The 26,499-nt window shown below is 48.6% G+C and overlaps 1 protein-coding gene across 2 annotated transcripts in view; it reads right to left on the bottom strand.

The window, feature by feature from the left end:
* Positions 1 to 26,414, bottom strand: part of Myzap (myocardial zonula adherens protein) — a 75,055-nt gene extending 48,641 nt beyond the window's left edge. For both annotated transcript variants that reach the window (XM_010641267.3, XM_010641268.2), the window contains exons 1-3: positions 26,260 to 26,414; positions 15,744 to 15,830; positions 2,894 to 3,049 (exon numbers count right to left, since the gene is read on the bottom strand). In XM_010641267.3, coding sequence (XP_010639569.1) covers positions 2,894 to 3,049; positions 15,744 to 15,830; positions 26,260 to 26,334 — 318 coding nt within the window. In that variant the 5' untranslated portion in view covers positions 26,335 to 26,414. The remainder of the gene's footprint in view (positions 1 to 2,893; positions 3,050 to 15,743; positions 15,831 to 26,259) is intronic.
* Positions 26,415 to 26,499: the final 85 nt, after the last annotated feature.

Raw genomic sequence — 26,499 nt, 5'->3', positions numbered from 1 at the left:
GCAATTACCCAACTAATAATAATTTATATAACTATAGTAATGAAAATTAGTTATCCAAATAATAAAGTCTGAAGAAAGAGTGGTTCGTTGAAATTCACCTGTCACTCTCCAGCCAAAATAGGCAATGCCTATGCCTTTTCCTAGCACTCACTTTTATAAGTGGAAAGTTTTCTGTAAACATATGGTCAAGAGAATCAAAACACCTAGAAGCAAACAGTAACCCTTAATTTTTCCGTATGCCTATTGATAGCCAAAAAAATCAACTAAATGCCTAGAAAGTAAGGCAGCTAAATGTGTTTCCTGGAGGATTCAGAAATTCAAAAATCAGTCCTTCAAATCATCACCAATAGTACAGGAAACACTAATTCTAAAAAGTGAAGGGATCCCTAAAACACTTCAAACAGTTCAAACAACAGGAATTTAAATTTTTTAACCAGAAGCAACCTTATAAACAGACTCTGTTTCTTCCTGTCCTCTGGTGTCCCTGGATGGAAGAATCCGCAGGATCTCTGAATAGGACAGGAAGTCGCAGGGCTGTTCGCGCCAGGCGTGTCCCAGGATTCATTCCAAGCTTAGACGGGCTTAGGGCCGCAGTTCGGCTAGAATGCCAAGTGTTTAGGGACAGTACTAGGGGACCTGATGATGGAAGTGTGTTCTCAAAGCAGCATCCTGTTTTTAATCAGACCGATATCGGCAGACAAGTAAGGGGGAAGAAGAGAGGAGTGAAGACTCAGCCTTCCCTAGATGACTTCTAGTAATAGAGTTTTCTTTCTTGCCATCGACTATACACACGTTGGGAAAATGAGGCCAAAAGCATGACTTTCACCCTAGCTGACTGAATGGCTGTCCTCCGCTGCCCCACGCTGGGCCCTGTGCTGTCACTAATGGGCGTGGGTGGGATCTTCTCACTAGTAAACACTGCAGGAACCAACAGGGCTAGAGATTCGCTCACCAGGGAAAGAACACAAACCCGTGAGCACACTTCAGAATGACCAGACCAGAAGTGGGTCGGAAGCCAGTTACAAAAGGTGGGACCCGAGAATTAGCTTTAAATTGCAGATGGCAGTGGAGGCTGGTAATTTTCCAGGTCAGAACCAGCCTTGTGACTTCGGCTCCCATAAGCCACAGCTGAGGATCAGCCTGAACTTGCTGTCTTTGTCTTGGGCAACTTGAGACTCGGGTCTCTGTGTGGACAGTCGCCCTCTAAGGCAACCCCACGCTATTTGGGGCATGTAAACGAGGAAGGGATGAGCATTTCCTCGAGCAAAACATAGGAGGCATAGAATGTCTGAGCTACAAAGGGCAAGCAGCAATGGAATATTCTGCACGGTTATACTCTTGGGAGGCACAATAAACAGGGATGTGAGGCCGGAAGTTGTCACATTCTGTGTGTGTCACTTTTCCACATATTTTATGCTAAGAATTTATTACTTTTTACTTTTAAAATTCAAGAAGAAATGTTCTAAACCCATACAACAGCTAAGAAATGTGGCCTTGCAGGTCATCTGCAGACCCATAAGACAAAATGCAGCTCACTCTGGAGTTGCAGGTTTTCACCTTAGGGATCAGAGCCCAGCTCACGACATGAGAAAGCGGAAGCCGAGAGTGTGCCAAAATGACCTGCCAGGCCAGGCCCAGAGCTGTACCCGGAAGCAGGGTCCGTGTACTCACACCCGGTGCTTTCCACTGCTAAGCCACAGGTCAATGCTGGGGGCCCTTCTCCCAAAGCAGCCCATTTCCTCTTTTTTTTTTATTAGATATAACCTGGTCTGGGCAACAAGAGCATTAGTCAATCTAGGGCAGCGGTGGCAAACCTGTGGGCTACATCTAATAACCTGGTCTGGGCAACAAGAGCATTAGTCAATCTAGGGCAGCGGTGGCAAACCTGTGGGCTGTTTATTATCATTGAAAGCTCTAAATGGTTTGCCATCACTGATCTAGGGGGACACTGAGGGAAAGGAGGGAAATGGATATAGACAGATATAAAAAAATTAGAAGAAAATGCTCCAAAATGTTAAGAACTGTAGCAGATAAACTGTGAGATTATGGGTGTATTCTTCTTGGTACCCTTTCGCATTTTCCAAAACTTCCCAAAAGCATATGTAACTTAAAAGTTAAGAAATAGAATATTAAATACAAAGAAATAACATTGATTTGTTTGGGTTGGATAACATCTACTGTGGTTGACTTCCTCAAATTCTTGTTGGTCTGAACCAGTCAAGTCTTCCTGTTCTCCTTGCCGGTGACTGGTCTGGGGGACCAGGCATGTGACCAGCCCAGGCCAATAAGACATAAAGGGAGGTCTAACGAGGCAGAAAGTGTCTAAAAGTATCCAGAGAGGAGTGGTCATATCCCTTCCTCCTCCAGACACTGACATATTTTCAGAAGATACCCTGAGCCTGAGACTGAAGAAAGAAAAAGCTACTGGAAACATAGAGAAGTAGAACCAGGGCTTGGATATACCCACCCTATAAGCCCACCCACCTCCAGACTCAACACCATAGGAGATAAATTTCCTTTCTGAGTTGTCTTTTCATTACAGCCAAGAATATCCATTTGTATACAGTTGTCCTAATTTATACATAGCTGTGACCAGTGTAATGAGCTAAACCACTTAAGTGCCCCTGTTCCATGTGTGGGAGAAAGAAGCTGTCGGTCTTCTAAGGACCTCTACTTAGTAACATCCACCCTGCCGAAGCCCAACTATGCCTCACTGCAGAATTACCTCTGTTCTTTCAACACCACCGTGAAGACACCTAGAACACTTCCATCTAAAAAGAAGCTAAGAATTCTTCCAAAATGCTGGCTACATCCACATCAGCACTTCCATCTCCACCCTCTGAGGTGCTACAAAGAGTAGAAGCCAGAAAGTTACAGCTCCTCAGTGGCTCACATCTTTGATGTAGTTCATCTCTTCTTTCAGCTGACTGGTGGACCAGCCGTACACCACCATTTCCTTCTGCTGGTTTTGATCCGATCTTCGCACCACGCCATAAACCACACCCTGGGGCAGTTTCCTGGTAGATTCTCCATTGCTTAGTTCAGGAGGCTAAAGGGGGTAGGAACAGAGGAAAAAGCACAGTGACTCTAAGCCTCGTGGATAGAGCTGTGACAATGGGGCTGCCTCGTGGGATTCTGCAGCACGGGCCCACTCCAGGTGCCTGGCTCAGGGGCAGAAGGGCAGATGCCCAGCCTGGTCTCTGCTAGCCAAGTGATGCCCAGTGTGGGCTGGGCCTGCCTTTGCCCTGGAGGCAGAGCACTTGTACCATCTTCTGCAGTAGTCCTGCCCACCAACCCGGTGGTGCAGCCGTAAAGCTCTGCCCTCCTGGAGGGGGCGGCCTTTCCTAATTCCTACAGAGGAGCAAGAAGGACTTGCGTCAGGACACTCTCCGTAATGCTGTTTTTCCAGTTGGTCTGATGACTCCCACCTTATTTCTAAGTATGTGGCCTGAAATGTGGGCAGTTGAAGTTGGCAGTCACCTGGTAGCCACACTGTCCTCTGACCCGGGGCCAAGTTCTGATAAAAAAAAGAGGCAAGGTTAGTACACAACCTGTTGTGACTATTCATGAAATATTTCTGAAAAGCCAGACAGGTTGCATGACTCGAGTCCCAAAGAATCTTCCTGTTCCTGCAAGCTGAGCCTTAATTATGCCAATTAAAGCTTGGATCACTGTTGACACACAAATACCCTTGAGAAAGGATGCCGAGTCCAGGTCACAATACATTTGTCTGGAATGAAGGCTTGGGAAGCCAGAAAAGGGGAAATTAAGGTTTGGGGCGCACCCACTGGAGCCTGGAGGTGTTCCTGAGCGCATTTGCTGTTCACAGTCACTCTAACAGCAATTTTCTTCTCCACCTTCTAGCTGAGGAAACTGAAGTTCAGAGTGGTAAAAGAACTCGCTTAGGATCACACATTTAATCCCAGCCAGCCCTGTGCAACACTAAGGCCACCTCCTCCTCTTTACTGCAGGGTGTGTCCGCTATAGGCTATTGGGGGACAGAATGGGGGACTCCACATGGAGGGGTTGGAGGCAACAAAGAAGCCAAGCCCACAGACAGGAGGCCCTGGCCTCCTCCTGGCCTCCCCTGGGGGCGCCCTGGCACCTCAGTGAGGCCCTTGCAGATGCTGAACCCCAAGGCATAGACTTTTCTGCTAGCTTTTTAACCAACTTTGCACATTCTTTCTGTCTGCACAGAAATTTTTTTTGACATTCAGAACTGTAATCTGCACTTTAAAGTCATTCATTATAGGAGTATAATAAGTACTTTATGATCCCACTCAAAGTTTGTAAACATTTTTCAAGTTTCCTTTTTTGTTTTTTTGAGATAGAGTCTCACTATATAACCAGGCTGGCCTTTAACTCATGGCAATCCTCCTGCCTCAGCCTCCCGAGTGCTGGGATTACAGGTGTGTAAACTTTTTTAAAGCCTTGAATAAGATGCATGATGAATTATTAACAGGAGTGACTCCGGGGAGGGGCCATTGGGGGTCCACAGAGATGCTGGGGACTGGAACAACTTTCATTTTTCCTTACACTCTTCTACATTGTTTGAATTCTTTTTTTAACCTTAGAAATATTTATAAGGAAGAAAACATAGCCATTGAATCACATCCTCTGCACTTGTGCAGGAGGAGCTAAAACTGTAGGGTCTCGGCCCCCATGCTCCTGGCAAGTACTGGCACCATGACTACGGCCCCGGGGTCCCACAGAATCCACAGCCACTCCTGAAATGTGCCCCTAAGTCTGGAGCAGGGGGCTGTCACATGGCCCTCGGTAGCTAAAGGGTAGCTAAAGTAAAGCTCCAAGAGCCTCCTCACACACCCGGAAACAAAAGCTCCCTCTCTGAACAAGGACTCCACCCAGTTCCTGAAAAACAAGCCAAGGCTGATGACTGACAAAGTCCGGGTGTGCAGAGCATTGTCTGAGGGGAGCTGGAGCGGGGGTCACGGGCATGAAGACTGCTGAGGGCAAACAGCAAATTTCACATTCCCACTTTTTGTTTTTAAGAATGTATGTGTTTTAGTCAGGCATGGCGGTGCATGCTTGCAATCCCAGCACTTGGGAGGAGGCTGAGGCAGGAGGGTCCCAAGGTGGAGCCCTGCCTGGCAGATACATCCAGACCCTCTCTCAAAACAACAGCAACAATAAAAAATATGTGTGCTTGTGCGAAACGTCCAGAAAGATGCAATCAAAACCTTACTGACCTCAGTACAATGGGATGTCATTTTCTCCTCTCGGTTCTTTTACTCTTTAATGGGGGAGGGCACAAAATCCAAATGTTGACTTGATAAATTGTTCTTTATTTTTTTTTTAAAAAAGAAACCATAAAAATAAAAGTTGTTGAGTTGCTAAGATCTAAACTCTGGAGCTACTGGCTACAGAAGGGGAACGGGAGGGGAAGGGAAATATTTACGAAGACAGAGCAGAGGAGAGATGTTTGCTGTCCAGGAATTTTATTACACAGTATTTTCTTTAGTCTTCATCACAACCCTACTGTCTAAATACGATGTGGAGGATGGCAGCATTCGAGTTCCTATCTTTGTCTTTCCCAATCTAAGCTCCTTCCTTATCTCCAGTGTATCCAGACTAGCTGAGGAGCAGGACAGAAAACCCACTCAAGGGGTAGGGATGCTGAGAGCCCAGCCTTTGGGTCCCAGGACAATCGGAGCAGCCTGCCCTGCTCCCTGCCAATATCCTCTGCTCCAGGAAGTCTGGGTCTTGTTTGTCTCCTTTCCCACTACAATCTTCAGCATCTGGCAGACAGGGACACACAATGACGTTCTCGGTAAATATTTGCTAAGTGATTAGGGTGCTTTCGGAGCTAGAGGTGGATCAGGAATCACCCAGAGCTCCTCATGTGGTCCAGCCTAGGGACACCTTTCTTTGTTCCTCTTAGATAGAGGGGTGGAGCAGTGATGTTCACCCCAATTGCAAAACTTGTATCCAGAGAAGCTCCAAGGAGCAGAGACTGCTATTTTTACAAAATGTCAGTATGCTTGCGACCTAAAATTGGAGAATATGGGAAAAATAAGAGCTGATATATTTGGCTGAATTTTTCTCCTCTGGTATCCTTTAAAATATCTCTCTGTAAGATAAATATTAGTTTTAGGCATGATAAAAGTATTGTGATAGGATTAAGAAAGAATCTTTGAGAGTAACATGCAAAAATATTTATGGCCTCTTTTATTTACTCACACAGGGTGGGGAAAGGCTACTCAGGCTGGGTAAGGGGCACAATTCAGCCTTCATTTTGTGCAAGTTTGAATGCTCCATAATTAAGAGGTTTGTTTTTAACCTTCCTTATAGTGCTGCTTAATGTTTTAAAAACTCGAATTTTTAATATATATATATGAGACCTATGACAAGCGCCTTCTGGGAATTAAACAACACCAAGCAAATCTCCTTGAAAACAAAAGCGCCGATTGTAGCAGATCCTTCTGCCCAGTGCTAGCAGGCTATAGTGGCACAAGCTTTCCGCCCCTCCATAATTCGGCTGTGTTACACTGGAAGTAGCAGGGCTCAGCTGAGTTCATCTCCAGCCAAGGTCAACTGACTCTAACTATATTCTTCCCCTCTGAATTAAACCTTTGTTCTCTTCAGCAAAGATATGCTAGTGCCCTCGTTCTACAGTCCTGCCTGCTCCACACTTGTTATCAGCAGGTGTCCCGAGGCCTGCCCGGCTTCCCCTTCCCACACTTGTAATGAATAAACACTGGCTGTCCCAGAGTCCTTTGTTTTTGCTGCCCAGAGCAGCTTAGATTAGCCCAAGACTCAGTTTCTCTCAAGCCTATGTCTGTGTGTCTTTATTTCCCCCTTTCCTGTCTCTCGGACATGGTGTTGGCTCCCAGGAGACTAGGACCCACTGCAGGTAGTGTCACCTTTCAAGTGCCCTAAGCCTAATAAATGCTGGAATGGAAAGAAAGTTATTACCAAAGAAGGGAAAGGGAAACAACAACCGAAAAGGCCTTCCCGAAGTAACAGACATTGGGGCCAAGAACAGGTATGACAAGCACACACACAAGAACCCTCCCAACGGGCATTTCCTGTGAGAATGCACAGCCTGAAACCTATCTCTAAAGTCATCCAGTGGCACAATTAGCAGAAAGCCACTGAAGAACTTGCACAGGAGGAGCAACTATAGAAAAGTGAGTCCCATCTCAGTCCCTGCTGTCAGGGATTCGCTGGCCCCTGCAGAGCCTGGGTTAGTGAGGCCAGTGGCAGTGGACTGTGTTTTCCAACTCCTGAGTTGGAATGTGTGATCCTACGACACAGCAAGCACCACAAAGGAAGGGCCCACCTGCTGTACGCACTGCCATGTCCCCCTGCTCAGTACAAAGAGGACCATACATTCATTCACAAAGAAGGCAGATTAAGTATTGGGGGTCGGGCCCATGCTGGAATATCTGGAGCACCTGGCCATATCGGACACAAGGACCGATCTGGGCAAAGGAAGAAAGCCCTTTGGTCAAGAACTCTCGGGGGAATAAATAACAGCAGAAACACAGTGTCACTAATTTTCACTGGAGGGGGCCTAGGCCCAGAGAGGCCACCAGAGGCCAGGAGTCACACATCCAGGCTGCCAACGTGACTTAGGAAGATCACGACGGAAACCACACTGAAGCAGTAGATTAGGGCACGGCAGATTGGCTGGGGAAGGGAGTGTGACCTGTTAATTTCAAAGCGCCAGGACACAGGCGCAGAACAGTTCCCAAAGTCTTGCGTGTGGACCTCTCTTGAAAACTCCAGCAGGTTTTTGACAGGATGGCCCAGACCCGAGGAGCGGGTCAGCCGGAGGAGTGGGAGATACAAAAAGGAAAGCTGCCACTGAGCTCTCTTGCACAGTGGTCCACCCTCAGGCTGGGCGTACTTCTTTCCCCAGTTAAGGGGCCCTAATTCGCTCTGCAGAGCCTGTTTCTTCTCCTACCTTTAATAAAAGTAAAACCCTTTTACTGCCATTTCCACTTGTCTTGACCAATTCTTTGCTCAGGACAGAAAGAACCGAGAAACCACCTCAAGGGGACTCCAGTACCCCCAAACTCAGGAACAAGGTGATTTGTTGAAATAGAGGCCAAGTTACTTCCTACCACCTTGCTTTGGTCCTTGTCCTGCCAGCCAAAGGGCAGCCGCTGCCCTGACACTGCCAATACCTGGTCGCAGGCATCCAGTCCACCTGCCAGCAAGTGTAAGAATGCGTGCCAGCCCGTCTGGCCTGCGGATCCATCTTCATGAGTCACCGTCACTACTCCTGTGTGACGTGCTTGTGCCTTCCCATGACAAAAATGAACATGAGAGCCTAACCTGAGGGCTTTTCCACATCTGGGAAGAGAAACAGGGCCGGGAAGACAAGCCTTGTATCTTCAGAGAAATGGAAACCTTTAGTTTGCCAAAACATTTGTTATTTCTGACAATGTGACAGACTGAATAGAGATCACTTCCTAAATAAATTCATGTTCGGAAACAGACTGATTGCCTCAAATGCTTAATGAGAAAGGGAAGAAAAACTTCCAGCCAAGCTGAAGTCCCGGCAAAAGTGACAATTCTAACAACAGCAGCACCCCTGGACTTCTCCTCAAGATACTACCTGACAGCGTCTATGCAGACATTAGCTGCCCAGGTTCAACAAGCTCCAGGTAAAAGGGGAGAATATCTGGGAAACAAAAAAATTGGGAACTGCTTTTCTGGAATCGGGTGTGTAGGACACACCTTGGGTAACTTTGACTGATAAAAAGTAAATATACAAAGCAGACTTTGCCTGATAGGAGGACACTGGCTGACATTCCCAGGGCTACACGGCCAAGTTACAGGCCTGGCTTAGAACTGCGAGCCCACCGTGGACTTGCCACGTGGCCTGTGCAAAGTTAGTTACTTCCTTGAAATTCAGAAAAACTGAAAATGCTGTGTAGTCCAGAGGATGGCAAACAATATTCCTAGCTCCTTCTCAGTGCTAATGGAGCAAGGAGCTTTGGGCAGCTGGTGTCGCCCGGATCTGACTTCACACCTCAACCGCTGCCCTTGCACTGTTTGCATTGACAGATACATCAGCTCCACAGTCAGACGTCTGGAAGGATCAGTGGCTGTGGGTTAACACCTGCATTTGCCAGAAGAGGAAATGATGGCCAGCTTTGCCCTTGGCAGATGATGGAGCCCTTCCCATCCTCGGGCTGTTAGAACCGTCCCCAGTTGGGCACCTGCCCCTCTACTCCTCTGAGTCATCTCAGCAGGCTCCCTCACCTGGCAACATCCCCAGAGTTATATAAACAATCCCGCCACCTACAGAAGCAGCAGGCTGATTTCCCGAGGCTTTTAAAGGAAAGGACTGTAAACCCCACAGCAAGGGCTTCCTCCTTGGAAGCATTTTACTGCTTATGAAAGTTCCTTACTCTCCATCTCCACCATTTTTCTGTTTGCCCTCACTCAGGTTAAGGCCTGGGAGCAGATGCTTTTAAAACAACAGATGAACAAAGGACATTTACGATGCTAGGTGTTAATGGCTATTTTAAAATACTGTCGGCTTCACTATTTGCTTCACCATCACAAGGACAGATCAGCTAAATCTGATTCCTTAAAACTCAGGATCAGCCACATCCTGTTTCAACACATGTGTCTCTCATAGCAGGTACTCGCTCCGTCCTGTGTTCGTGTGCGTATGCCTGTGTGTGAGTGTGTTTCTGCACAAAAAACAACACAGAACATAGGATAGGGATGCTTTGGATAGGAATCTGGATACATATATTTATAAAGTTCTTTGGAAACAATAGCTATTTAATTTCAAAATTATCTATTACCAATTTTATTTCTAATGCTCAACAATCCTATAAACACATTCCGTATTTATCAATTTCACATGAAATGTGTCCCAACAAACTATTCCACATTCCCGCATTCTTGATTTTGAATATACAAATAAAAGCCCACGGCTACTTCATTTGGTTGCTCAAATAGTTAGAGGTGATTATATCAGACAAAGAAACCTGTTCTTCTTATAGGTTGAACAATGTCCCCCAAAAAGATGTGTTGGATTTCTGTACCCCAGCACCTCACAAGTTGACCCTATTTGGAGACAGGGTCAGATTCAAATGAGGTCATTCGAATGAGCCCTAGTCCACTCTTACTGGTGTCCTTATAAAAAGGGGGGAATTTGGACTCGGACAGACACATGCCCTGGAGAACTCTGCGTGTCATGTGAAGACTTCAGTGAAGCAGCCACAAGCCAGGACTGCTAAGAGCCACTGGAAGCCAGAGGAAGCTCATTAGGGCCTTCCCTTAGAGCCCCTGGAAGGAACCTCCAGTGCTATGAGAGAATTAAGTTCCTTGTTCAAGCCATGTGTGTGCTTTGTTATGGTAGCCGGTGACGACCAACACAAAACTCAGTCATCACACTCAGGAGTCATTCATTGAACAGCTGCTCTGGACAAGGCAGGGAGCTGCTGCGCTCTGAACAGAATTCAAAGAAGCTGCCTCTGTTCTCTGTTTGTGTCTATGCCTCAGTGGGTGTCATACACAAACACTGCGGAAATAAGATCAGTACGTGTGTGGTGCTCTCAGCAGCAGATGTTTGGGTGCCATGCAAGAAAGGCAGCCTGAAGCTTCGTCCTCCAGAGAAGAAGAGTCGCCAGAGCACAGGGCAGCCAGGGAAGGTCCCTGAGGACCAGCAAGGCTTTTGCTCAACCTTAAGGAATGGAGAGGTCTTAGATGAACTGAGAGATGGCTGGGGAGATACTACAGGCGCAGTGAGGGCCTGGGAGGGGCTCAGGGGGAGGAGAAGCCATGTGCCTGGTGGGGACAGACCAACCTAGGGAAAGCCAGTGGTGCTATTACGAGTTGGTTTTAGACACCATACTAAAAACAAACCATCTCAGCGACGATGGAGAGAGAGGTCAGATCCTAAAAGAGCAAGTATTTGTTTCTGGAGGAAAGAAAGGGAGCAAGGCAGAGGGACTCCTGGGTTGAGGTGGTCAGACTCCCAGAGGGGCAGGGAGTGGGGCATAGGCACTGGCTCCCCCCGCCTCCCTCCCCTCCCTCTCCCCAGCTTCCCCGGCAGTGTTGGGGACCCAAATCCACACGACAACTGATAGTAAGACAAGACCCTGGTTCTCGCAGGTGACAAGGAAGTGGGAAGGTCTCCTGCCTGAGAGGCAGATGATAGCACGGGCCATTGCCAGAACATCTGAATTTGTGTGCCTACATCCCATTCAGAGCCACAGTGCTAGCTAGAACTTTCTGAGAATCCATTCACAGAAGTGACCCAGATTTCTCATTTTAAATGCTGACATTATAAAGTATCAGAGCTCCAGTATGTAAAAATAGCACAGAGATGAGGCCTGGTGAGGAGGCCAGGGTGTGGGATGAGGGGAGAACGCCTTCCTGGAGAAGTGGGCTCCAGACCACACTGGTGTGGATTCTCCGAGGTCAGAACTCTGCAGAACAGGGAGGCAGGGGCTGGATATAGGGGCAGAGAGAGGCTCAGATTTACAGAGCAGGATGGAATAACATCAAAAGGATGCAGAAGGCACAATCCAGGAGGAAAAAGAGGAAGCCGGACAGCTGCGTCAGGGAGGGGAATGACCGCAGGAAGGAAAAGGGGGAGAGGCAAACACCAAGGCACCCAGTCTGCGCCTCCGAATGAGGAGATCCGGTCTTAAGTCACAACCGCTCTAGTCCACCTTACAGGTGCGGTGTGTGCTTGGTGTGTGCACTCCCTCACTCTTGCAGCCTCCTGGAGAGGTGAGGCAACTCAGTGTCACCTACAGGAAGCAGACCGGGCACCTGAGGCCCCCTGAAGAGGAGAAGTGAAAAGGAACAGGCAGCCAGGCAAATGGCTCACGGGGAAGAGGCCTCCCCAATACACGCCGTGATCACACAGCTTCACACAAAGCTGCTGGCCCTGTTGTAATTGACTCTAGTCACGTCCAAACACCTCTGAGCAGCTGGGCAAAGGCAGCCTCTGGGGCACACCTTCCTGGGCACACCTACACTGTGCAGAATTCTTCTCCAAGGACACAAGAACAGGGGGACAGGAGGACGCCCAGCCGGCAGAGTCGCCCAGGCCTCACCAGCCACCCTATGGCATCCCAGAACACTAAGCAGCTTCCATGGCAATGCCAGAAAATAAGGTCCGGCCTGTCCTCAGCCAGCAGCAGCTCTCACAGGTCCTGGGACCTCTCCTCGAAGCCTCACTTTATGAGGAGGCAATCAGGATTTTTAAGGCTCCACTGTCAGATCCAAGCCTGGCTCTGCACGCTGCCCCGTTCAGAGGGAACAGAGTCATCTGGCTGGGACGGTCATCCAGAGCTTTTGGTACCTTGCAATTCTGTGGGCCCCACGGAGGGAAAAACGCTTTGGAACCACATCAGAAGTGAGCCCGACAGAGCGCCCTTGCTAGGCTGGGACGCATCCAGAGCTTTTGGTACCTTGCAATTCTGTGGGCCCCACGGAGGGAAAAACGCTTTGGAACCACATCAGAAGTGAGCCCGACAGAGCGCCCTTGCTGGCGTGTGGACTCCCAGTGACTCACGTCCAGGACCTTCGCAGGACATGGTAACCAGGCCATTCAAAACAACCTCTCAGTTATCACCAAGATCTCCGAGTCCTGCCGCCACCCCAGGATTTCAGCCCAAGGAGACGCTGCCCCACCTTCCACCTCTACTCCAGTTCCTCTGGAGGGAGTCACAGACCTGAGCCCTGCCTGCCCGGTACATTGGCATCGGGGTGCGTCCGCTACCCCAGGGGTGCTCCCTAAGCTCCTGGGAGCTTTGGAACTCTTCAGCACCCACAGTAGGATATCTGCGGATGGGGGGCTGGGAGGATTTTGGCCCCCACCTGTGCCACTTTTGCCTGGTTTCATATGTGGGTTCAATATAACACATTGATTAAAAATAATTAAGAAAATATCCTGTTGCTTTACCAAGCCTGAAAAGCACTGTTGAGAACAAATAGGCCAACGGGTACACAGTGTGGTTACCATAGGTAACCATGTGACCTTCTTTGCCAATGCTTCATTCTTCAAGCCGTGATGGCCTTGCTAAGGTCCTCTACCAGCGCAGTGTCAGCATGGCCACCAAGGCCCATGTCCTGTCACACATGCCAGCTTGAGCCTTTCCTTCGAAAATGACTTACTCTAAGCAGCCCATGTGCCCAAAGCCATCAGCTCTAAAAGGGACAGACAGGGAAGGATGTGCGGAGGTCAAAGGCTGTCCCCCAGCAGGAGGCCCCTCGAGCCCGGCCATCATGGGGCCAGCAGCTAGGGTCCCACATTCTCACTTTCTCTGTGGTTATGAGCTTTTGCACCCAACCTTTTTCCCTGGTGCAAGTCCCATGCTGTGGAGAGAAGCTGAATGAATAGATCAATTTTATCATTATCGTAACATAACCATATGGAAGAAAATTCATATTTATTCAATAATATCTACTATACAGTTCATATCCAAAATTGTATAATTATCCCAACGTGCTTTTCTAATTTTTTTTGACCCAAGATCTATTCACGGTTCACTCACTATGTTTGATGTTGTTTCTTCCGTGCCACTTTTCTGTAGCAGATTTTCATCTTTTTTCAAATAAGACAGAATATTCCTGGAGAGGTTTGGCCAACTGTTTTGGTAGAATGTACCACATTTGAGGTTTTTCTGCTCCTTGTTGTTAATTCAGGTGGGTCGGTACCCAGGTGTCAGTGTGTGCTTGTGACCCACATCACTGTGGGAGGAGGTGACAGCGGGCTGCGCCTGTTGGGGGCACCAGGCCAAGCCACCTGGCAGGCTGCCCCACGGGGAGATCCACCGGCCCTTCCGAGTCAGTGTGGCACCGTTAACGATGCTTTGAGACACCAGTGTCCAGGCCACCGTCACCTCTCACCAACTCTGCACCCAGGAAGGGGCCCGTCTGGGGGCTTCAGGATATAGATTTTCATGACTAATGAGCTACAGTGCCATAAAAAACCTTGCTTTCCCCCATCCCTCCCTCTCTAATTATCACTATGGTTACAGATTTAATTACTGTTGCTATTATTATTATTATTACATTAAAAGCTGTGCATCCTTTACCTGAAATATTTGGGACCAGAAGTGTTTCAGATTTGGGAGTTTTGGGGGGCTTTTCTGCATAGGCTTTACTAGTTGAACATCCCTAATCCAAAAATTACTCCAAAGTCTAAAGCAAGTTGAGTGCCATGTCAGTGTTCAAAAAGTCTTGGATTTTGAAGCGATTTGGATTCAGGATTTTCTCAGTAGGGCTTCTCAGCCTGTGCTGTCATTATTCTTTTGTGGGGCTGGGAGGAGTGAGACTGAGTCTTGCTAATGTAGTTCAGGCTGTCCTTGAACTTGTGGCAATCCTCCTGCCTCAGCCTCCTGAGTGCTGGGATTACAGGTGTGCACCACTACACCCAGCTTTCATTTTTCTTGCTGATACTCCTGTTTTTCCCATGCTAACCAGACAGAGCCCTTTCAATCTGGCTCCTGGGTCCTCAGCCCTGACCTCACTGGTCTCTGAGAGCTGCCTGATGCCAGGTGTCCCCAGGCCCACCTGTCTTCTCCCTACTTCTGCCCAGAACCAACATTCTCCAGGTCCTACGAGCGAGCTGTGTCCTCTCTTTTGAATCAGACTGGCAAGCTTGCCTTCTCTCACGTTTCTGTGGTCATAACTCCACTTTCTCTCCTCTGGCATCCGCTGTCACAGTGGACCCTTTGCTTTTTGTCTTTGGTAGGAAGCGGGGAGCAGAGAGGAAGACAGGAACCTGCAGTGCGCTTAGGGACACTGTCAACCCCTCGCCAGCCGGTGGGAAGCTTCCTTTATCACTGGTCAAGAACTCACTCTCTCATGGTCCAGTGTATGAGCTTCGTACACCAGTTCATCTCCTTCATTTTATAGTCATATAAAGCACACTCAGAGGAAAAGTACTGCCTAGGCCCTTGCCTCCCCATCTCTTCTCTAACCTCTTTGTCCCCATTAGCACTTAAGGCTACTCAAACTACAAAATGTGAGTAATGCGTCTGTTCGCTCTCATTCTTGTGGCACTGGAGTATCTGTTCCGAGGATGGCAGGTATGTTTAAGTCCACTGCTTCGGTCACTGCCCTCTTCTCGGAGCCTGGCACTCAGCAGGTGCCTTCACTGCTTGTGAGGGAGCAGAGGGCTCGACCAGGGCACAGGCCCAAGGGCAGCAGGACCTCGCGCCCACTCCTCACTGCTGCACTTCAGTGGCCCCTGCCCAGCTGTCGCTTCATCCCTCCTCCGAGACCCCAGACCCTTACACTGCTGGGTATGGATGTCGCAGTATCACATCGCCGCCCGTCCTACCTGCAAAGCAGCAGGTCCCTCTACAGCAAGGGCAGGGTCACGCTTATCTCTGTGGCCTCGGCACACAGCACAGGAGCCGGCGCAGAAAAGTTTGTCTGCTGAGCTCCTGGCTCCAGCCAAGAAAGCACACACCCCACAGCCGCCTTGCTGCCTGCACCAGGCCTCCACCGGCCACTCCAGCCCAAGGGAGCTCACAACAGGTCCCTGACTCAGCCACACTGGGCTGCTTTGGCTACAGCCCCTGTCACCAAGGCCATCGTCCCTGAGGCAGCGCGGAGCCGATGTTCAGAGAACAGAGAAGGGGCTGGAGCTTAGCAGGCCCTGCCGGGGTAAGGCTTGACCACGGGGAGACAGGGACAAAAGTTGGGAGCCCTGTGCCTACGAGCAGCTTGGAGAGGGACAGAAGGGAGCGGGTAAGAGTGAACAACACTGGGCACTGGAATGGCCTCACCTGCTCTTTCCTCACAATCTTCTTTTCCGTTGGCTCAGAGGCTGGGTTCTCGGGAGGCACAGTCAGCCGCAGTCTGCAGACATTTGCCTAAGAGAGGAGGAGAGGAGAGGCCGGTCAGGAAGTGGCAAAGAGCCAGGTGGCCTGGGCTTGCGGCAGCCTGTTTCCCCCCATTACGCAGGAGATGGGGTGGTGGTGGTGTGAGACCACCTTTGCCCAGCCTGCTGCTCGAAACAAAGAAATCACTGGGTGACCTCAGAGATTCCAAACATTTTAAATGGCTCAGGTTCTACAGCAGCATGTACAGAATAATCTTATTTCATAGGTGCAGGCCAAGCATAGCTAGGGGAAAGGAGGCCAAAACACACTCTAAGGTGGAAGATTTCGGGAGTTTGGGGTAGGAAGGCGCCTTCAATTTGATTAGATATTCAACTTTTCTACAACACATGGTGTTTAGTCGCAACTTTCTTTTCACGTCACATTGATAACAGCATCATTCACAATATCCTAAAGGTGGAGGCTACTCAAGCGTTCACAGCCTGATGGATGGATGGATGGATGGATGGATGGATGACCAAATGTGGTAAATAAACATATATTTATATACACGCATGGTGGAAGATTATTCAGCCTTAGAAAGAAAGAGATTCTGACCTGTGCTACAATACGCTAGACACATAAGGACAAATACTGCATGATTCTACCTACCCGAGGCTCGCACAGCCAAATTTATAGAGCCTGATCGTTGAATGGTGGGGGGAGAGGGGAGTCAGTATTCACTGGGTACAAAAGATCAGTTTGAGAGGCGAAAGAGTTGTGTTGCTGGGTAGTTGTGATCTTTGCACACAGCGTAAATCCACACAGTGCCCCCAGACAGGTACGCTTAAAAATGGTTAAGATGGCAACGCTAAAGGTTTGAGTACTTTACAATTTTAAAAGAAGAATAAAACCCCAAAGCTACTTATACTTTCTGGCTGCAGACTAAAAGTAAGACAGCTGAAAGGATACAGAAGACTAAGAACGTAGCAATTATAAACTGATAAAACATCTGACTCTAATTGACTACACCACCATGGTTAGTTATTTCTCACTAACCCTTGAGATGTTCATGTCGATTTATTACAAGAGAGGTCACTGAATACTGGAATAAAGGATCCTAAGTGGTTTTCAGAAGTCCAGAGTGGGGCTGTAGCTCAGCACAGAGCACTTTCCCAGAGCACATGAGGCACTGGGTTCAACCCCTGGTTACAGAGCACAAGCTCACAACAGCCTGAATCGTACTGTGTCTCTTAAAATACAAAAGCAGTGGCAGATACTATAAGCTGTGGGAATTATCAGTGTTCTGTCAACAAGGAGGAGGGCTCTGAGCCACATGATTTTCCTGCCAGGCTCCCATGATCTGCAGTACAAAGGGCAGAAACAATAATAATAACTAACCTTGTGTCCAGCACTCGCTGTGTGCCAGGCACCTTCTAAGTGTTTGAAACTCACTTCTTCCACCCCCACGAGGACCCCAGGACAATAGGTACTCTTTGCCAGCCTGGCTTTGAGAACACTTGTTCTCGGAGGTGCATATGATGAGAAAGGGCATCACTGAGACACAAACCTGGGGAAGTCTCCATGACCTGAGCTCTTAACCCTTGTGTTCATCACCCACTGAAATGTCACAGCGCGGTGGTGGCGAACCTATGGCACCTGTTATCCCTGAAAGCTCTAAAAGGTTCGCCATCACTGCCATAGGGGCTTGGCTCTCAGCAATGCCACTGCACCTTTTGTGGGTTGAACTGTGCTCCCCTAAAATTCAAATGCTAAAATCTAACCCTAGTTTCTCAGAATATGACCTTATTTAGACATAGGATCTTTCCAGAAATAATCAAGTAAAAATGAGGTCACAAATTTGGTCCTAAAACCAAATGACTGGTGTCATTATGAAAGCAGAAAACTAGGAGATAGACAACAGTGGGGGAGAAAGCCTCATGAACATGATTAGTCATCTACAGGCTGCGGAGCACCTGAACGGGCTACACCCTCACAGCCCTCTGAAGGAACCAAGGCTCCGACATCTGGGATTTGGACTGCAAGCCTCCAGAACTGTCAGACAAGAAATTTCTATTGTTGAAGCCACCAGGTTTGTGGTGTTTTTATGGTATCCCTAGCAAAGGAACTCTCCTTACCTGCTTAGCCTAGTCCAACCTGGTCAGCAGGTCACAGACCCATATTGGTTAACAGGAAGCCTCTGGGCAGCCTAGACGGAAGGTTGGATGGGATCTTGAAGGACTCTGAAATGCCACCTGTCCACTGATAAGGGACCCTATACCCCACAATGTTCCTCACAGATAGACACCCAGCCTGCAGGTATCATATTCAGGAATGAGTATCTAGCACATATCCAGTCTCTAATAATGGTAGATATTTTTATTACTATCTAGATAGTGTCATTGTCCTATCATCCTACTTGCACCAAAATAAAGCCTTGCTTCCCAGGAAAGTTAATAATTTAGTCAATGGATCTAGGATATTAGGTCTGTAAGTGATGCCTTTAGATTGGCTGATTGCCTTAGCCACGTGATTAAAAAAGGCGACCTGATTGGCTGGTTACTCTAGCCAAGTGATCCCTAAGGACCTTTTGATTGGCTGATTACCCACTCAATAATTCCTAAGGGCCATAATTTTCGAAAAGGGGACCATAGGTGTCAAGTCACCAAGAAGTGAGACAGCTTCTCCCTCTGATTGAACCCACTCTTCCCTTGCTGGCTCCAAACACTGGTTTTCCTCAACTCTCCCACACAGTGCTCTCACCCTGAGCTCTGTGTACCCGGAGCCCAAAGGGAAGCACAATGCATAAAATAAAATGAACTTGTAAAATAAAACTTTTGACTTCAAAGCTATGTGGCAGGTGTGCAGTTGCTCGAGGCTCCACCCCAGGGCCCTGTCTTACCACACTCCTGTCCACAGAGGTGCTTTGATGGGAACATTAGAGAGCACAGTTATTATCTCCTAAATGCTGGCCCACAGCTGACTGACTGTACTTCAGCAATTTAAACCTAGCTTAGAAGAAGATCTCACACACCCATTTCAAACAAGAGGGCCACTGTTCAGTCACAGACAAAAAAGGAAGCTTCAGAACAAAGTAAAAAGAATCTCACTTTTTTTTTTCAAATACACCCTGATAGTTTGTACAGACTTGAAGAAAAAAAAAATATCCTTATGGAAACACAACCAGCTGTTAGTGCTGTTTCTCTCTGAGAAATGAGATTTCTCTGGTATTTATAACTGTTGCTTTTAAAACTAATTATCACTCTAGTTAAAGAAATGATAAAGATTGAAAGAGAATGTTTCAGAGTCAGAGACCACTCCTCCCTAAATCCATAAGATAGTTTCAGGAGCAGCAGGTGGAACAGTACAGAGGTCTAGAAAGTATTCCGTAATCCTAACAGAAACATCAAGGAAAGTAACTCCAGCCCCACCCACTGGGCTGACCCAAAACCCAGACCCGCTTCTGTTCAGTCACTCCAGCAGCCACCCCATAAGAAAGTCACTCTTGGTGAGCTCAGCCAGTGGGGCTTATCTCTGAGCATTTATGATGGTGATCACCACAGTTTCCTGAAACTCAGGTACGCAATTCGCAGAGCTGCCCCTGACTGAGCAGGATCTGAGAGGCAGGTGGGCCACTTTATTCCCAGGGATTCCCACAGCAGCTATCTCTGCCCTTGAGTTCTGGACTATGCAGAGAATTACATCTTACTTACACTAGACACCCCTACTATTGCACCAGATAGGAAATATTTTGGTTTTGAAAGCACCAGTCCACTCCGGGGGATAAAAGCGGGAAGCTGGACACAGCATATCTCATAGCCAGTTGCTGAGTATTTAACTACCTATAAAATAGTTTGGAAAAGACATGTGGCTACCACAATGACAAAGAAACAGCTGTGCATGCCCATAAGCATTCACACTCTAGAAATACCTTCCACCAAGGTGGCCAGGTACATGCTAGCTGATCTCATGCAAGGTACAGAGAAGACAAGAAGCCTTGTGGTTAAAGCAGGTGGAATTATGATTCCCTAGTTTCAATGCAGTCCTGACACCTACTAGCTATGAGACCTTTGGCAAGCTACCTAATCATCACGGCTTTAGTTACCATCATTGTAAAATAGAGTTAGCAATACTGTAGCCTCTAAGGATTCTTGTGAGGATTAAGTCAGCTAACATGGATAAAGGGCTTAGAACAGTTTCTGGCACATATTAAAGTGTCTGTAAGTGTTCTTTATTATTATGGGAATATAGGAAGGAGAACCCTGGCCTTCACTGGAGGTGGGAATATATGGGAAAGAAGGCACCTAGAAACGACACTTGAGCTGGGTATAGAAGGACTTTCCATAGGGCTTACAGAATCCACCATCGTAACAACAGACTACTATCAGGCAGGCCACTCCCAGCAGGCCAAGGCCATAGCTGTTGGCATGCTCAGAGGATGGTAATGGGGCTGCAACAGGAGATAGAGGAGGAGAGGAAAATAAAGAGATAGAACAGGGCCAAACTCTCCCATTCTGCAAGTGCCACATGGAGAAGTACAGGCTCTGGTCAAAGACAAGGTGAAACCACTCAAATCTTTGGAGAAAGAGGCTGACATTCAGATATGAGATCATTTCAGCAAATCAGCTGGTATCCACTGAGTCCCTCCTGTATTCACTGCACTACAAAATGAGTGAAAGGGAGATCACTGGAGAAAGATCAAGCCACAGTGTTTAGCACAGTATTCAGTGAATGTCTGTTGGGTTTTGTTTTGTGTTTTGAGGGTTTTTTTTTTTTTTTATTGTTGTTGAATTAAAACAAAGGAGACTATATCTAAAATCCCTGGGAGATTCTTTTAATTTCTTCAAAACCAATCCCCTGGGAGGAATAGCAAGGGAGGAACAGACAGCATTCAGGCCTTTTCCACAAGAACAGGCACAACCAAGCCTTTGTTTGCAACCCAGAGCACCGGGGAGCTCCATGGGTCCTCCAGGGCCCCACTTCTGACCCTTCACCTGAGGGTACTCTGGGGATCCAGGTACCATCATGCACTCAGCCTCTGGCACTCAGGCTCACCCCAGGAAAAATATCATTTCAAATAAAAAAGGGTTTGCTTATAAATTTACAACAATGAATTTCCCTAAGGAAATTAGCCACGTTCATTTACATTCTCCCTGGACTGCTCCTCTGACTTCAGTCCCTGCCTAGCTTCTCCCAACCACAGAAGGTGTGGCGTTTGTGGCTGGGGTAGAGCAGAGGCTCACTCTGCTGGCACAGGCTTCCAACCTCCTGAGCCTGCAGGCCAGGCTGTGAGGAATGGAATAAGCCCATCTGGATGAGCCCCTTAGGTATGCTGTGTCCCTGAACTTAGAGTCCGATTATCTACATCAGGGCGGTGCAACCTTTTGCTGTAAGGAACAGAAAGAAAATTTTCAGGTTTTGCAGCTGCGTCTGAAAACCATTCCTAGTTTAGAGACACATAAAACAGAACCGGGTCATGCCCAGAGGCAGTAGCTGGACTCCTCCATCTACCTACTTTGACACTTTTTCCAGATGAACAGTGTCCTGGGCCCTCTCTTTCCATGTCAGGGTGCTACCTCAGACAAAACTCATCAATAGTAGGAGCAACCTCACCTCCCTGCTCTCTCTGGCTTACTTCTGTGCTAGGCGCACAATGTGCCCAAGATGCCAAGATCCAGAGAGAAACCACAGGTCAGGGATGGTGCACAAAGCCACCAGTATGCCCTGGAGAGTTCAGACTCCTGGATCTGCCCCCACCAACACTTTCCCCTCCCTCCTACAAGGCCTGAGGAACCTTTCTGGAACACTGATCCAGGAATGTCTGTCTCTCTAAGAAAGATGTAGGGAGGAGCAATGCTGAAGAAGTATTCTTATCCTTGGCTCAGCTCAGAATCACCTGGGAAGCTTCCCCAAAAATATGGATGTTATTCCCTGATTTCACAGCTTCCCACTGAGCTGATCTGGAGTAGAGCCTGGGCACAGCTATTTCAAGTTTCCTGGTGATTCCATGCAAACCCAAGACTGAGCACTGAAGAAAGGAAACTCCAACTGTGCAACAGGATGAGGCAACCCGAACATCTGCAGGCCTCCCAGAACCATCAACCTCCTCACCTGTCCAGCATTCCAACCAGCTGTCACCTGCTTCCTGCCCAGATGGGTCAGAGGTGCTGGGCTGGCTTCAGCCCAAGGCTTCTGACCTGATGGTCCCATTTGCCAACAGCATGTTAACTGGCTTCTTCAGGACCCCGGCAAGACTCCTCTATTTGAGTACCTATCCCACCAGGCCTTCTTCTCAAGCAGTCAGTCACAGAGAATGTGAGCAAGCCGAGGGGAAGAGGACTTGGGACAGACTTCCCAAGGAGAGAGCTCTCATCAGAGGAGAAGCGGGGAGAAAGGCAAAGACATGAGGAATAACACTGGAGCCTTGGGGAGTGGCAATGTGGAACATCCAGGAAGAGAGTACGCAGGGATGGAGGACTGAGAGCCAGACAGAGGATCCTGATGCTGTGCACAGAGAATGAAGTCTTTCCTGGGAGCACCAAGGGGGCTCCAGAAGCAAAGGAGCCAGGGACCTGGATTTGCCTTTTAGAAAACTCGACTGTGGTTGCAAACAAATGGATCAGAGTCAGCAATGTGACTGACATTTAGGAGCTATCACTCATCTGAAGAGAGAATGAGGCAAACATCACTGCATGACTCCTCTGCGTGTTGGCAAAATCCTCGGGCTACTTTAAGACCACAACACAGTCCATCGCTGAAGAGCTGCGGGCTGAAGCATCTGAACTTGTTCTCTACTGAGTCAGCCCAGGACGCTCAGCTAGGTGACTCAACTGGACAACTCAGCCCCCGAAGGGTTTCCCAAGTGAGCAAAGTATGGTGGTGGACACCGGCTTTCCGATGTGGCCACCCAGCAGAGGGGAACCACAACACATGCAGCCTTTCTGCAGTGCCCTGGGGACAAGAAAAAGGACCAGAACCCCACCCTGGAACCCCAGAACCAGCGTGAGACCTCCATAAACTGAGTTTGCTCAAGAGTCTGGCCTACACTGAACACAGTGCGAGGGGAGAGTAGAGACACGCAAGTTGGAAATTCACTTCTGCACTTGTGATGGGCCTTTGCACATCAGGGGCTGGCTCAAGAGGACTCTGAGGGAGACTCAGCCCATCTTCTGGATGCAGCAGGACTCTGCCCTCCCCCAGCTTCCTTCTACCAGACGCCCAGGTCTGACAAAACACCTCCTGTCCTTCCTCAGTGCCTGCAGGATGTCACAGAGCTCGTGGACGCAGATGATTCTGTCTGCTGGGAAAGGAAGGAATGTGAACACCTATCTGATGCTTCTGAGGCCTGGCTAGGGGAAATTCTTTATTTTGAGCCAACTAGAAAGCAATGGGACATTGGAGTGGTGCATTCACCAGGAAGGGATGGCTGCCAGGCCCTTTCTGGTTTTTAACAGAAGAAGTCTGAGCCAGGGCACAGGCAGGCTAGAAGACAGTTCCATCCTGAGGCTTTCGGGGGTTTTCTTTGGTTTGGTTTTTCCATGCCACTGAGAGGCTGTGCCATCACCAACAGCAGCCACCAGTCTCTTATTGTCAGCAGAGCCTGGTGCCGGAGAACACACTTGACAGGCCTGGCATTTGACCCCATCCTCGAGGGACAGCTTGGACAAAGCGATGGGTGCCTTCAACCCCAAGTGCACAGCCTGGCTATAGAAGTGCCCTTTTGATCCAAAGGCTCACGCAGCAATTAACTTCTGTTTACAACATTCCTTTCAAAACCATGTTGTAATGTCAATATTTTTTAAAATGCCCCCTCCATCCCCCAAGGTCATCATTCTGGCTCTGGTTATTCCCTAAACAATGTATCTCCCTGCTGTTGCCATAGATAAAACTATTTTTAGTGCACAGCTGGTTTGATGGCAGGTTTGTTTTTGTTTTTTGTTTTTTTAAATTTCACAACTTGGGCTAGTTGGCATCCAGACATGCCTTTGAGTTTTATCAGCAAACAGAAATTACTCTCCCCACCTGTTTTTCCCACTTGAGAGATGATTTCAGATAAGAAGAAAGTACAGTTGCAGGTGGCCTCACTGAACAGAAGATAACTGGTCACAGTCTGGTTGGCCCCACTGCCCTTGGCTGCTGACTTGGAGAGCTTGTGCACACTGTGACTTGTCACCACCAATGCTGGCTGGCTTGGGTGCTTAGGCCAACATAGCCTGGTCTCCCCCACAGCCATTAACTGGATAAGCCCCGTGGGTGAGACGTAGGCTTGTTTTAACAGCCACTGTGTTCTGTTCAAGGTCATCAGTTGTCCATCATCAGGGACAAATGGGAGAATGGTACAGGCCTGATGAAAATGTTGCAATCTCGGGGACACTTTTCACTGTTATCTGTTCAGCTTACAATTTTATTTTCAAGGCATTCCATTCTTCTTTTTCTAAAAACCAAAACAAAACAAAACCAAAAAAACGTGTTTTGCCCAAAGCAGGTCCACCATGGCATTGTCATATAGCCCATGTCGAGTATCGCATTTGGATGAGTGGTCGTTTCTCCTTTCAGGGTCAGTTGCCCTACACATTGCTGCTCATGCTGCAAGACCAAGCTCATGCAGGCCTGGCAGTGAGCCCCCGGAGAAGAACCTTTTAACTTCACAGAGCTCTGGGAACACCCTACCCCATTGCAGCAGTCACAGCCCTGGACCATGGCAGTCTGTAACAATATCTGCCTCACAGGTAGAGTGGACCCCAGTGTCCCACCCTGCACCATTATCAGAGATGCATAAATGCTCAGAAAGTCCATTAATCGACCAGTGGGTCACCACTTCAATCACACCGCATCCCTCAACACACACACACACACACACACACACACACACAGCAAGCACTTGGGATATTTATAAATCAAGGGCAGAGTAGGGAATCATAAAGATAAGGTGGACTCTAGAACCCTTAAATGTCCTCTTCACAGAAACATAGCAGAGTGCCCAGGACAGCCCTGCATGGTCTGACTCACAGCCAGAGTCCTCTGGTCCAAGGTATTTATGCAGTCTTCCTCAAAAGGCAAAGCACTCTCAACAGTGCCACAATGTACCAGATACCAAAGCACTTAGCACTAAAGAAATACTCAAAAGCAAATATTTGAAGGGGAAACAAAACTTCAAAATGTTATGCGGTGTACTAGTTGCGTTTGCGTCTACCACAGGACCACGCGTGCCACCCCAGCCAGACCCGGGATCTAGAGGGAGCTGGACTATCATTTCAGTGACTTTATTCTTTCCCAATCAAAACTCTGTTCCAATCAACAAAGATTTACACAGAAATAAAGGGAAATACCCACACAAGTGAGGCCAGGGCTGTGGCTGAAACTCGCTTGGACCCGAGTGCATCTCACTATGTGGAGGAGGCTGAAGGGAGGAAAGCCGTGGGAATTCCAAAGTCCTCTCAAGCTCCCTGAAATCGGTGAAGTCATTGGCTGGCCTCATCACCATGTACCTGGTAGGTGCATGCATGCGCACACAAACACACATACACCCACACACACTCTATCACTTGGCCCACACGCAAGATAACACCCACCTTTCCCTTTACAGCTAAAGAAAGCTTACAAGGTGACCACCGTCACTTGGCTAAAGTGTGTAAACGCACATAAACATGAGTACAAGACCATCAAGCAGACAGGAGTCCCAAATGGGTCTTGGGCTTTCCAGAGTCCCAAAGTGGGCTTGGCTTTGAAGTGAATCACCAGTACAGCTAAACCTGGAGGAAACTTGACTGGGGAAGTCTCCATCACAGTAAGGACATGCCACATGATCTGTACTGAGTACCATAATAATGGAAGAAATGAAAAGCCACAAGCCAAGCACCTGACAGTGGGCACTGAGGCCCTGATCTCTGAAGAAGCAAGGAATGTGTAAGACGCACCCTGCATGCACCTAGCGATTCTTTCACAGAGCATCTGGAGAAGTCGCGGGGGCGGGGGATGCTGCAAAGACTGAAGAGAAACAACTTCCACAGTGAAACCTCCCGGCCATGCCACTCAGGGCTTTTAGGGCCAGTCTGCTGCCAAGGCGGTGGTGGGGATAAGCCTGGGTCTCAGGGTTGTGGGAAACAGCCTGGTTTGCAAACAGGCACCTCAGAAGCGACACCCACTCCAGAACCAGCAATGCCCTATCACCAGCAGGCACAGGACGCCTCCTTCCTTCCAATCTGAGGAAGGAGGAAAGTTTGAATCTTAAACAATCATCACTTGTGGGTCTCCCTTGCTTTTTAATCCAGTGACACCATTGCGAGGGGACAGAAACAGGAAAGAGCAAGAAACTCTGGACTCCAGAAATTCCCCCAGCTCCTCCTGCAGCTGAGCTGGCAAGGGGACAGGAGGGGACAGAGGGGATAGGAGGGGACAGGAAGGGACAGAGGGGACAGGAGAGGCCAAGAGGAGACAGGCGAGGACGCACAACCAGCGGGACTCAGATTCCCCCTCTACTCACCCGCCTGCTGGGGGCCCCTGGCGCCTGGGCACCGCCGCCTGAGAGCAGGGTGACGGTGGACGTGGAGCGCAGCATCCCGCAGGGCTGCCAGTGCGGGCGGGGACCAGCTCTCCTTCTGGGGAGAGTGAGATTGCCAAGCTGCGGAATGGCGGGGGCGGGACTGGGAGAAGGGACAGATTGGGGCGTGGTCGGGCCCAGTGAGGCTGGCTTAGGGCGTGGTCAGGCCTGGAGAGGGGCGGC

This window comes from Fukomys damarensis, unplaced genomic scaffold (genome assembly GCF_012274545.1).
Source record: "Fukomys damarensis isolate Sample0158 unplaced genomic scaffold, DMR_v1.0_HiC HiC_scaffold_25, whole genome shotgun sequence".
Taxonomy (NCBI): Eukaryota; Metazoa; Chordata; class Mammalia; order Rodentia; family Bathyergidae; genus Fukomys; species Fukomys damarensis.
This window is presented reverse-complemented; position numbering and strand designations above follow the sequence as displayed.